General features: G+C 44.4%; 1 protein-coding gene across 5 annotated transcripts in view; it reads right to left on the bottom strand.

The window, feature by feature from the left end:
* MAP4K3 (mitogen-activated protein kinase kinase kinase kinase 3) overlaps positions 1-13424 on the bottom strand; it is a 960603-nt gene that overhangs the window by 550715 nt on the left and 396464 nt on the right. For all 5 annotated transcript variants that reach the window (XM_069235044.1, XM_069235047.1, XM_069235048.1 and 2 more), the window contains exon 13: positions 10598-10676. In XM_069235044.1, the coding sequence (XP_069091145.1) occupies positions 10598-10676 (79 nt within the window). The remainder of the gene's footprint in view (positions 1-10597; positions 10677-13424) is intronic.

A 13424-nucleotide genomic window follows, 5' to 3' on the forward strand; every position in this document is an offset into this window, starting at 1 on the left:
TAAAAACCTGGTGGCCTGATGGACTAATATCTTGATAGCCTGCAGAACTACTCAAAGCCAAATTGGCTGTTCTGGAGGAAGGATTCAGCCGAGTGTTACCAATGAAAGGGCAGCTATCGCTGAGAAAAATGGCAGAAATCTTCCTATTTTTGTTGCGTGCTTCCATGTCTAAAAGACCTGTTACCAAGTGGGTGTTTTTGAGATTAAGTTTTATAAAATTCCGGCTTCCAAGTGGGCCTTTTACTCATTCAGCCGATAGGATGTCATCATGGATAACTGAGCCACAGCCTCGGACGTATCTCAACCAGTGCGAGGCCTTGTTAACAAGTGAGGCTTTATCTTCCCGTACATTTGGAGGCAAAAGTGGAATATTGCACATATATATATATATATATATATATATATATAGTTGTTATTGGTTGGATGTCAATTCCGACAAGGTGCTTTTGTAATGTCCCATTTAAAATGAACATTGGAGAAAAGGGAAGTATTGCTTTCAGGAGGGAACACATGTAGGCTATGGAGACAATGCCTTTGCGTAAGGCCTGCTGCACTTACTGGCATTGGCAGGGGCCCAGTTGACAAACCGCATTTTACAAGAGGATGTTTGGTTGGCACAGAAATTAGCTTGGGCTCACAAATGTGAAGGAGATCTTTGCTTTTGAGGAGAGTGGTGATTTCAAGCAGTAAGGATTTCAGCTCGCCTACTTGGCTCTTAAGGCTAAACACCAATGCTAGCAAGTCATCTTGCAGGGGTACACTCTCCGTGTGCGGCAAGGTCTGGGGAGTTAGTTGGGGATTTTCCAGATCTTGAGACTCCAAAGGGGAGAAACGGTTAGAACAGAGAATTGTAAAATTCGTTAGGTTGGCTTTAGATACTTCAGATTCAAAGTGGGATACAAGGGGAGTAGGAGAACTGGCAATTTTGGAAGAGCCTTGAGAGGCTAACACCTGGTAGGGAGAAGTAGTAACTTGCGAGTTGTGAACAGTATGCGGTCCTAAAGTTAGGAACGGAATAAGAGTGCCGGTTTTAGGCTCCTTTCGTGGGGCTCTCTCCTTATTGTTCAAAATCTGTTCCACCTCTTCAATCAGGTTGTCAATTTCCTTGGAGACACAATTGGTGTGGGATTGCATGGTCTTATTAATTTTAGGTATTTCAGGTTTGGCAGAGCCCAATACTGGGCTACATTTCGCCTTGTGCTTCCCCATAAAAAAGCAGATACTTCAGTGTGATACAGATAATACTTGAAATAATTTCAGGCACTGAATAACCTGGCACCGTACCATAGGGCCCAGAGTGGGGGCCCAGTCTCCTTCGGTCTCTGATGGGCCCTTGGCCCGGGCTTGGCCCGCACACGTCCCGCGCAGCGGTGGTGCGCGGTGCGCATTATAGCGCCCGCGTTTCCTTGATGATGGCCCACAGGTGAAGGGCAGCAACGAGGGAGCAGCAAACGAGCCTGGGACTTGTTGTCCCACCAGGCTAGACCGGAGCAGCTGCGATGGTGCGCTTTATAGCGCCCGCGTTTCCTTGATGATGGCCCCCAGGTGAGGGGCAGCAAAGGAGCCTGGGACTTGTTGTCCCACCAGGCTAGACTGGACAAGGCTTGTAAATTCAGTGAAAACTGTACAACCATTACTATTCTATCCACAAATACTCCAAAGAACATCAGTAAAACTCTGTCTTGTTAAACATATGCTCATGTGGACATGTAAGAAAAAATATATCAGGAGTACTAGCTTGTATATTCATAAGAGAATTATACAAAATGTAAAAGCAATAGCCAATGTGAATAATGTTAATTTGATATTGCGCACAAATCACCCCTACAGGGGTATCTAGGGGCTGAGGACAGTCGCAACAACGAGCAGCACACTGATTTAAAACAAATCAGTCTTTAGTAGCATCTTAATTGGTGGAAGCCAGGTAGGAGAAAGACCTCCTTCCGCATCTTGACCGCCGGATGCAGGGGATAATAAGTAAAGCTTTACCCATGGATCGCGCGTTCCCGACTGGATATTGGTGTTTGAAATTCTGGTGTAAATAGCTAGGACCTTTCCCCATTAAAGCTTTGTGGGTTACACAACATATTTTAAATATAATTTTCTTTCTGACAGTTAGCCAATGTAGGGTTCTCAAAAGTGGTAAGATTATAAATGGGCTGTTTGGACAGTAATGTCTCAGTGGCAGAAGCCGATGGTCATTACCATAGTCCAGCCTGCTAAATATTAGAGCATATATTGTCCCTACCAGATAAGGCGTTACTGAAGGTAAGAAATCTGCCAGTCTGATAGAGGCATCTAGTTGCACATTCCTTACCTTAGAATAGATACCCAAGCAATGCCATCCCCAAAAGTGGATCTGCAAACCAAGATCACACCAAAAAGTCCTGCAGGACCGAACTGGCAAATGTTCCTCCCTACTGACCTGACCATCCATAAAGTAGGTTTGGTAAACGTGAGCAGGGATGCCCACGTTCCCATCTGACAGATGTCCAGGACTGGAACTCTGCGTGCTACTGCAATGGTTGCAGCTTTAGCTCCGATAGAATGAGAGCTCTGGTAGAATGAGTATACAAGCCCTCATGGGATTGCTTCTTAGCACATTTTAATGCAGGGTACGACACATCAGGAGATGGGTCTCTTCTGCACTGCCTGACCTTTCGTCTCACCTACATAACCAACAAAGAGTTGATCATTCACCTGGAACCTTTTGGTACGATAAAGGCAGAATGCCAGTGCTCTTTTTTGGTACAGACAGTGGATCCTCTCCACTTCTTTAGAAGGATGCAGGGTGCTTAAAAAGTAGGCACGGTGAAAGACTGTCCTACATGGAAGTGCATAACCACTTTCGGGAGAAAGAAGGCCTGTGTGCGAAGTACCATTTTGTCAAGATAGATGGAAAGGCAGGGTGGCTTAGATGACTGCCTGCAGCTCACTCACCCTGAGGACGAATGTAATGACCACAAGGAAGGCTGGTTTCAAAGTGAGAAGCTTTAGAGGACAATTGTGGAGAGGCTCGAAAGGAGCACAGATCAGGAATGTCAGAACCAAATTCAAGTCCCATTGGGGGCATAAAGAATGGAGAAAGAGGAAACATATGAGTTAGGCCTTCAAAGAACCTATTTACAATAGGGGATTTAAACAAAAAAGGCTGATCAGGTAGCTGTAAGAAAGCAGAGACTGCAACCAATAACCTTTACAAGTGCCCAAAGCAGAGCCCAGCTGGGCCAACAAAAGAACCTCCGAGAGGGTGGCAGAAAGAGGGTCAATAGAACCGTCTGTGCACCATGCCACAAATTTCTTCCAATTACATTTTGGTGGAGTGTTGCCTGACTGTCAAGATAGCGCTACAGACTTCGGGCAGCAGATCAAATGTTGTCAACTGCCACCACTTAACCTCCATGCAAGAAGGTGGAGAACCCTCCTCTGCTGCTATGACAGAAGATCTACCCAAATGGACAATCTGATCGGAGGCTCAATGGCCATGCTTCAAAGCCTGGGATACCAGACTTCATGCTCAGTCGGGAGCCACAAGGACTACTTGGGTCCAGTCGTTCTTCATCTTCTTGAGAACTATGGGTAGAAGATGTATGGACAGAAAGGCACACAGGAGGCCTGAGCTCCACTTAAGATTAAAAACGTCACAGAGTGAGTGCCGCATTGGAAACTTAAAGGTGCAATACTGCTGAGATTGCAAGTATTCTGCGTAGATGAACAGATCTAACCAACTCAACTGCTGAAAGAGACCTTGCTTCCTCTCTGGATGGAGATGCCATTCGTGACTTACTGAGATTGTTCGCTCTGACATTCATAGAGCCTGCCAGATGTTGAGCCACCAGGGAAATGTCCTGCTGCTCCAGACATATCCAGAGGCGCACAGCCTTTTGACAAAGGATCCACAACCCCACCCGCCCTGCTTGTTGCACTACCATATGGTGGTGGTGTTGTCCATGAACACCCGCACTACCTTCCCTTTGAAAGAGGGAAGAAATGTGTTCAATGCTAGTCTGATTGCTTGGAGCTTCAGCAGGTTGATGTGGAGTCCAGACTGTACCTGAGACCAGATGCCCATGATCTCTGCTTCTCCCAGGTGGCAGCCCCATCCCAGGAGTCACACATTTGTCACTACTGCCAAATCAGGTTGAGGGAAGGGAGAGGGATCTGCCTTTGACCCAATCGCGATTTGTTAGCCACCATTGCAGATCTTGTGCAGTTCCCTCTGAGATCTGGACCTCGTCAGAGAGATTCCCCTGATGATGCGCCCACTGGAACTTCAGGTCCCTCTACAGAGCCCGCATATGCCATTGGCATGTGTCACCAACAGGATGCAGGAGGCCATGAGGCCCAGGAGACTCGGATCTTCCCACTGACATCCAGGATACAGGCTGGAACATCGGTATCACAGCCTAAATATCCAGGGCTCAACGTTCTGGAGGATAAGCCTGAAACTGCATTGTATCCAAAATGGAAGTGTCTGAGAGGGAGTCAGGTGTGACTTTGGCACATTTATAGTGAACCTTAGCGAATGCAGGTGGTACGCCATGGTCTGGAGGTGGGAGACAACAGCTTGGGGCGAGCCCGCCTTCAACAGTCAGTTGCTGAGATAGGGGGAAGACTAAAACCCATGATCTGCGCAGATGAGCTGTGACTACCACCATCATCTTGGTGAAGACCCGTAGGGCACTGGTAAGGCTAAAGGGGAGCACAGTGAACTGAAAGTGCTTTTGGCCTACTTTGAAGAACAAGTAACATCTGTGGGCAGGCAGGATGGGAATGTGGAAGTAAGCGTGCTGCAAGTCCAATGCTACCATTCAGTCTCCAGGGTCCAGGGCTGATAGAACCTGAGTGAACATTCTGAACTTCTCCTTCTTGAGGAAGAGGTTGAGGGACCGAAGGCCAAAGGTCTTGGACAGGGCGGAGGCCCTTGTCCTTTTTGGGCACCAGAAAGTAGCAGGAATAACGACCATAACCTACTTCAGGCACAGGGACCCTCTCTATGGCTCCCTTGGCCAAGAGAGCTGTAACCTCCTTGCAGACAAGGTGCCAAGTGATCCTCCATCATCCGATCGGAGGATGGTGGGCATGGATGGAGGCATAGTCTCGATGGGTAAGGCGTAGCCCCCTCGGACTATCTGCAAAACCCATCTGCCTGACGTGATGGGCTGCCAGCGGAGCAGGTGATGGTGAATTCTGCCTATAGCTGGTCCCTGGTGGAGAATCAGGAAGGTTTGGAGGCAGATTCAGAGAGGGGGGTAGGGAGCGCTGAGGACAGGCCAGGCCGCTGGCTCCCTGATCCACGAGGGCAGTGGATCCTATGAGGCCTGGCCACACAGAGGTTGTGTAGCATGTACGGCAGCTGGACTGGAAAAAAACAGGTCAGGACACCCCTTCTGTAGCTAGAAAAGGGCGAAAAGCAGACAGAGGGAGGCGAGGGGCAGCCACACAGTCAAGGACCTGGCTGTAGACAGAAAATCCTTGAAGCGCTCGAGTGCAGAGTCTGCTTTCTGTCCGAAGAGGGGTGCCATCAAAGAGCATGTCCGTAAGGTTAGATTAGACATCCCTGAACAGTCAGATGTCCTCAATCAGGCATGGCGTCTAAGGGCCAGAGTTGATGCAACCGCTCTTCCCAGTGAATCAGTCGTGTCCAGTCCACATTGGATTGTGGACTTTGCTGTGTCTCTCCCATCAGCACTGCTTGAGAGAACAGCCTGGGCTTCCTCTGGGGCCTGTTGCAGCACCTGCGCAACTGTATCCCACACCTTGTGGGAATAACGTCCCAAAAGGCATCTGGTGTTCAAGGACCACAATGCTAGGCTGGAGGAAGAAAACTAATTTTTCCCAAGTTTGTCCAGCCTCTGTGGAAGGGAGCGTGCCCTGGGATGTAGAGTCTTGGATAACCAAGCTTTCAGGGGTTGGGTGTTCCATCAGGAACACTGGGCCATAAGGGGCAGGTCGATGGCGGCAGGCAATACTCCTCTGCACAGGAGCACCTGTGCTGGGTTTGGACTGGTACCCAGCAGGACATCAGTAAGGGCTTCATTAAGGGGCAATAGGGGTTCAGAGGATGAAGCCCCACACTGTAGCATCTCTGTCAGGTTAGTCCTGACTGCCACCAAAGGTAACTCGAGGCCCAGTACCTTAACCTACTTCGTACCACCATGGAACAGGCAGTCACAGAAGGAGGAGAAAGCATTGCAGTGTCAGGGGAAGTATACAGACCACTGGCTTCACCCAGATCCGTACACCAGTCCAAAGGGTGTTGTAGCTGGTATTCTAGCGGGTCCAGTGACTCTCCCCCCCCCCCATTCCTCATCATACCCCAGTGGTCAGGCTCCGACACAGGGGGCAAGGCCCCTGTCGAATTCGGAGTCATGCATTGCTGACCTGGCTATGTGTCCAAATCAGCAATGAGGATGGGGTCGGCATCGTCCAGGGGTACCGGCAGCGTGGGGAGTGTTGAAGTCTGAACCAGAATCGGGGAAGGTCAAGGTGGTACTACTAACACCAGTTCAGATACAGGAATGGATCCATGGGTCCCCTCCAGGAGCCGAGGGGGAAGCCGCAGGCATGGAACCCGAAGGGGCACCTTCTGACCCTGCGGGGCTAGAGGGCACTCTGGCAGGGTTTGACTGCCCAAAAATGAGGTGCAACGCCCCATAAAACGTTTGGGCAGGGGTTGTCTTGGCTCCCAGAAACTCAGGAGGAGCTAAGCCGATCCAAACGCCAGCTCCAAAGACAGAGGCATACAACAATGATGCTCCTTTTCCCTCGCTTCTTCGGCATACAGACAGAGTGAAGTCAAAGAACATTTGTTCTTCTTTGACTTCTTCTTGTGCCTCGGCCTATGTAATGTTCCTGAGGACTTGGACTGGGATGATAATAAAGGGGGGCTCCGCAACCGTCCTCGGCCTTGAGCCTTCCTCTCAACTGAGATCAGAACCGACGCAAATCCGAGTACCAGGTTCAAAGGAGCTTTGGGGAACACTGCCTCTAAGATTTCAAATTAATGGCCCGTCACTCAGAACACAACTTCGGGTCATGATCGTGCTCCAGACACCACATGCACACAAGGTGCGGCGCCATTACAGACATCTCCAGATGGCAGGATCTGCAGGGCTTGAACCCAGTCTTACACAAAGACATCCTCGATGCACCTGGAGTGCAGACATTCAAAAATCTTTGACAAAAAGTAAAAAAAGACCAGTCAAAAATGACTTGAGCTGTAACTCTTATTCGGATCGCAATAGGCTAGCGGAAAGAAAAGAACTGACGTCAGCGTGCCGGGGTGGCGCCTATATCACACCCGTGACATCATATCCGGTGCGTACAACAGACGTGGATGCAGTGGACGCCACCTAACGGCACGCAGGGGTACTGCTCAACAAAAATCTCTGGATCTAGACTGACGCCTCGGGTTAGTTCTAAGGGAAGGAATCTGCAACTATATGTCACAGATAAAATACATAAACATTGTAAGCTTGCACACTTGGACATAATGCTTTTAACAATAATAAAATCTACTTCTGTGGAGAATCAAGATAATTTAGATAGAGAGAAATAACCTACTGGGCTTCACGTCAAGGAGAAGAATGTTTTTGGACGTGCAGTGTTTATATATGATCACCTCTGATGGACTGGTGAAATTGATAAAACATTGATTTTGCATTTCTATGGAAAATACACTGGCATGCAAAGAATTTTGTTCATGTTCATGAACAAAACATTAGAAAAAATAATCTGAAAAGCATATTATGAAAGCAGTGAAGAGAGGTGAAAAAGAAAACATTCTAAATCAATACATCTGTGATTTATCTCAAAAGGAACAAGTGGAAAATTATGACGACGTATATTGCCTTAACATATAGGTAGTATTTCTTCTCTAAGAATTACATGGAGACTATTTAAAAAAAAACTGTAAACATATTTGTAAAATTAATGAATTCACAAAATGGTATTAGGATAAAAAATCTCTTTGTAAACTGTGTAATCACAACGAGTATAGGGAAATACACATAAAACGGTTTGCATACAACATGGCTGTCCTTTGAGAGCAAGACCAGTGTTCCACCCAAAAGGCGTACAACTATCTTTTGGATACCCAAATGTTTGATATTATGGCGGACTTGTGAGTGTGACCCACCTTCCCTGAAAAAATGAGTGTGCGCACACACTCACATACATACACACACACACACACACACACACACACACACACACACACACACACACACACACACACACACACACACACACACACACACACACACACACACACACACACACACACACACACAATATTGGGTAGCTATAGTTACAACTGCGTTTCCAAAACATATTTTTGGTTTGCTTATAAATCTGGCACTGTTTGATGAATCTTCACACAACTTTCCCCAAAAATAGTCTCATCTACCTCAGCTCCTTCCTGAAACGTTTCAGGTTGATCTGACAAGCGGGGCCAACAAAAAGAGGGTGTTCCCAAAACACACTTTTCTCCATTCATTATCATAGGAAAATTAAACAGCAATACATCCGTTCAGTAGTTTTGGTGAAATTAAGGTTCAAAGACTTTTCCTATTTCATGCTGCGGAAGTTCTGTGGAGCCAACAGATCTTGAGAAAAGATCTGAGTGGCTGCCACCACGTCAACAAAGATGTGGTGGCACCTAGTGTATGACTCAAACCCTGTTCTACAAAAGTGTGAGTTATAGTTACTTCAGAGAACTATTACTGGTGGCTATCAGTGGTTTTGTTTGTATGATATATCAATTTTTAACTGACATGCTCACCTAACTATAAAGTTCACTTAACCTTTGTTTTTTCACATGAATTTCTAAGATTGTTTTCAAATATAAAGTAACATATTATTACAATTCCTAGCTATAACGTTAGCGTTTGTTTTTTTAGGTCAAACGTAGCAGCACGCAGGCGCTGCTCTTCTCGGCATGCTGTAATCTTTCCTGTGGGATTTATCCACACCTGTGTCACGCCTATCACATTCATTGGTTCCTTGGCCTGACTTTCAAAAATCCCTTGATGTTGTTGGTAAATACTTTATGAGTTTGCCCGGCTTGCGGCTGGTTGGTTACTGCCTTGGATACTGACCGTGTTACATGGGGTATGGAACGATCGGCCATGTAAATTAGTGTGGCACACTATTTTTCTCTTTTGCTTTGCAGCTTCGTAGCATATGTTGTTCCTTCCTTTTCCATGTTTTCGGGCATCTTGCTTTTTCTTTGCGATGTCTGCAGGATCTTTTTTATTTTGTATTTTTTGCAGTTTTATGTAGCGCAAACTCAACATGAAGGTATTGGAGCGTTTTAATTGTTCATTTTTTATACAGTTTTGAGCATCAGCCACATTACACATTAATTTTTTGTAGCAAGGGGAGATTAAGTGATTTGCCCACAATCACAAGATGTTCAGTCAGCGCTGAGACTCAAACCGTGTTCCCAAGCTCCAAAGTCGGCAGCGTTTGCCCTTATACCCACATCCTCTCCCCTTGGGTTTTTTGTCTGGTGCATGCTGGGGCAGTCTGAGAAAAACTTGTTTATTTTTTATATAGAGCTTGGTAATACAGGTTCGGCCTTTTCATAGCATAGCAAAGCAGGTGCTATTCTTAATAAAATTGCTATAATTAATTCATTTGCATCCACCTTGCAGAGATGAAGAGGTGAAAAAGCTATGTCAGGATTGTTATCTGTGAAATTCTCGTTCTGTCAAGACCTCTGCAGTGGGTGCAGTAACCAAATGACTTGAGTAGAGCTTAACAATAGGCGATAACACGTCCTCCAGAGGGTAACCAACCAAGCACATTTGTGAGTTCTAGGCAAAAAGATGGTGAAAGGGGTTAGTCCCAAAATGGTCGAAAAGGAGTCATGACTCCAGACCCAAGCACTTCACGGCCTCAAGCTTGGATGCAAAAGCACACCTAGCCCTTGGATGTTAACTGGACCTCTTCAAATAGAGTTCAGTTAGTAGAGGTAGCCATTTTCCTAACCCCATAGCACAAAAAAAGCTAACACAAGGATGCCACAGCAAGAGGAGCAGCGTATCATAGGGCACAATTGTGGATAAAACTATCACTTCCTCATCTCAAAAGTCACTGGTGTCATGGCTTTGACAGTTCCCACACAGCTACTGCATCTTGCAGATGTCACTTCCAGAAGCACTGTCTAAAACATCTCTTATAGCATTGCTTCCTGTTTGAAGAGGCCCCACCTCGAATACCCGCACAGAAGCTGTCACAGGCACAGTGCAGAGCGATGTCCCATGTCCCATCACCCTCTGGACTTCTGTGTATATTATTACAGCCAGTCTGTAGGAATGAGGCAAAAACATTCTCAAGATAGCGGCCTCGTTGTGTTCTATTTCCTGCAGCGACAGGCCTTGGAAGGTTGCTGTGGCACTACACTCCAAATCAAAACACATAGGTAAAAGACATTTTAATTTACAACGATAATAGCTCTAACTTTCACAAAAGACCTATTGCATTGCAAATTCTTGTTTCAGTGAGAATAAATATTATCTACTCATAGCAACTGACGAAAATAATCAAACCATAAATTTAAATTCTGTAATAAAATGTTAACCATGCTTACAGTTGATTTCAGAGCGTGTTTTCTCTTCTCTTACACTTCTACTCGTTGAGTGGATTCTGTGAGGAACATCAACTGGAGGCTACAAAAACAAACAAAAAAACAGTTAAATGAGCCAGACAGTAGGTTACAGAAGCTGAAAACATTTCCCCAAATAATAATGCTGCTTGCAACAGATTTTGTCTAAACATTCGGAAAACACTATCCTCCGATTTAACAATTTAAAAAATGGGTTAATGAAGTAGGTATCAATAAAGCACTGATACAAGGAAAGCACTTACTGTAAGTAGAATATTTTCATATCTTAAGACTGTTGGCACATATTTCTGAGGCAGAAAAAGCTGCCTTGCTAGGAGGAACTGGTAGAAAATGAGCATCATTCCCTCAAAACTCCACTCTCCACCATCACAGCACAGGGCCAAACTAGGAAGAGATACCTTTAAAGGGGCCTATTTTGTGAATGTGTGAAAACCCAAACATCATGAAACAGATGAATATTCTGGAATGCTTGGTGGTGATTGTTAGTGACGCAGGACTGAGTAGAGAACTGTGTTTTTTATCTGGTTATTTTAATCTGTGTTCATGTCTCTCAAAAAAGTATCAATCACCTTCACATGTTAACCCATGTCCAAAATGAAGTAATAATGCAGAGGTGAGTTTGTCTAGGGCATGGAGATGAAGTAAGCACTGCCCCTGCATTTTCAAGACCTTAAGCAGATGAGTTTTCAGAAAACAAAAACAAAAAGACAAAATGTATTATTTATTCATCTAAAAATCTGTTAGGAGTCACATACTTACGATAAAAAGTCACAACATATCCTTACAACTTAAAACACTATTTTAAAGAACAGTTAGAGATTATGATAGCAGAACATTATAAGCATATCCAGTAAATTCCAAAAATGCATCTAGTAACTGCTCTATGTTAAATTTTAAAAACAGTGGAAGAAAACCTTGCTAGCTGAAATCACTATCTAATGACACTGAAAATTAAAATGACATGTGTAGAAAATTCTATTGCTCTAAACCTATTTTGCCAAGTTTCAGAATCCCCTAAAACTTTAGATCTTGAGGTTCAAAAAGTAAATAAAAATGTTTGGTTTCCATATATTAGATATTTTGACAATGGGTGCGATCAGTAGAACTGTCTATTCTTTGTAACATTTGTCACGATGTACCTAAAAATGGCCATATTTGCTGCTCCCTTAAGCTTTTCCTTATTAAACAAAGAACTGAAATGGTCTTGTAAATTTATATTTACTTTTTCATAGGGCTGGTAAACAGTTTATAAACAGAGGAAAAATTTGATTATTTAGTTAAGATATGGCCAAAAAACAAAAATACAATTATTTTATTTACTTAAAAAGCATTCTATTGATATTCTTCTAGTCTATTACTATATAACTTTGAGAGTAATAAGTCTACAAAATTTCTTGAGCACGTTCGCTTTGAGTTTAGGCACAAACAATTAGCTTCTCACTATACCTAGGAAGATGACTTCCTGACTGCCCATGTTTGGTTGGAAAAAAAAACATTTGTTTTTATCAGATTTTACAACACTGTCGGCCAATTACATCCAAATGTGAAAATATGTAAGAATGCAGCTGAAATTAATTGACTGATTGTTGTTTAAGAAAACAAGTTTGTTCTGTCGCGTAGGCTCTCATTATTCTAATGAGACTACTGGATTTTGAGCGTCAGAATCACCTGGGGTGTGGGAGACTAAGTCTAACCCACTGCAGGTGACACATGTCGCTCCAATCTGGGTTTTGCTCTGGCTAACTAGCAGTGCCTCATCTCTATCCAAGAATAGGGATGACTGGGCAGCCAAGCGCATGACATACTTGGCTTCTCAGGGAAGTCGTGGTCACTCAGGTCTCATCCGTTTCCCTCATTTACAATTCAGCCTCATATATAAATGACAAACAGAAGCAGTATATGTTTCAATAATGAGTTTAATAAAATGACTGCATCTTAGATAGCAAAGCGTGGGCTGCGATAACCAGGATGACACATGACAGTATTAAAATTGTGACGAGAAGAGTGATGCATAAAAACAACACTATCATATTGTCACTATAACCAATAGACTAGCTCCCACCTAGGCTATGATAAAGCACAGCATGTTAAGCTCTAATTCTGCCCTTCAGGTTCCCCTTGGAAGACATTAACCCCCATACCTGAGCAAAGGCCTGCGGTCTGCGTTAGCATCTGCAGAGAAGCATTCAGCAATCAGCATACAGTTGTGGTTCCCTGGCTGGAATCTCCCTCTAATTTGTAAGGGACAAGGATGTGTTTTTATAATAACACAGCTGATGTTCTGAGAAAATGTCCCTACGTACGGATGTGCGTTTACTACAAATGTTGGAGACTACACTTCTACCACGTTAACCGGCAATATACCGTGCTGTAGCCTTGGGAGAAGCACAGAGTGATCAAGAATGTCTTGTGTGAGAACAGAGGGCTGGCCTACGCATAAACAGTTAGATAAACAGAAAATAAAACAAGACCGTAAAAATGGTTATTGTAACAATAATAAGACAAAGCTGAATAAAATATATCTAGGTTATAGAGCACAGCGGCCTAGTGTGTTAAAATAACGTGCATGGAGCTCTAACTAAAATGGCTACACAACAGTTCTATCAGAAGTACAGGAATGGAATCGGCTTATTCAGTTACTGTTCTGAAACGCTCCTCCTAACTACTTTTCACATGCATCTACTAGTACAATAGCTCGACAAACTTTCAGATGCTCTATTTAGTCAGAAATTATCACATGACCATTCCAGAGTCTGGAATGTGCTTTGTTAGTAAACCTAACACACTGGGA

Source organism: Pleurodeles waltl, chromosome 5, assembly GCF_031143425.1.
Source record: "Pleurodeles waltl isolate 20211129_DDA chromosome 5, aPleWal1.hap1.20221129, whole genome shotgun sequence".
In the NCBI taxonomy this organism is placed as follows: Eukaryota; Metazoa; Chordata; class Amphibia; order Caudata; family Salamandridae; genus Pleurodeles; species Pleurodeles waltl.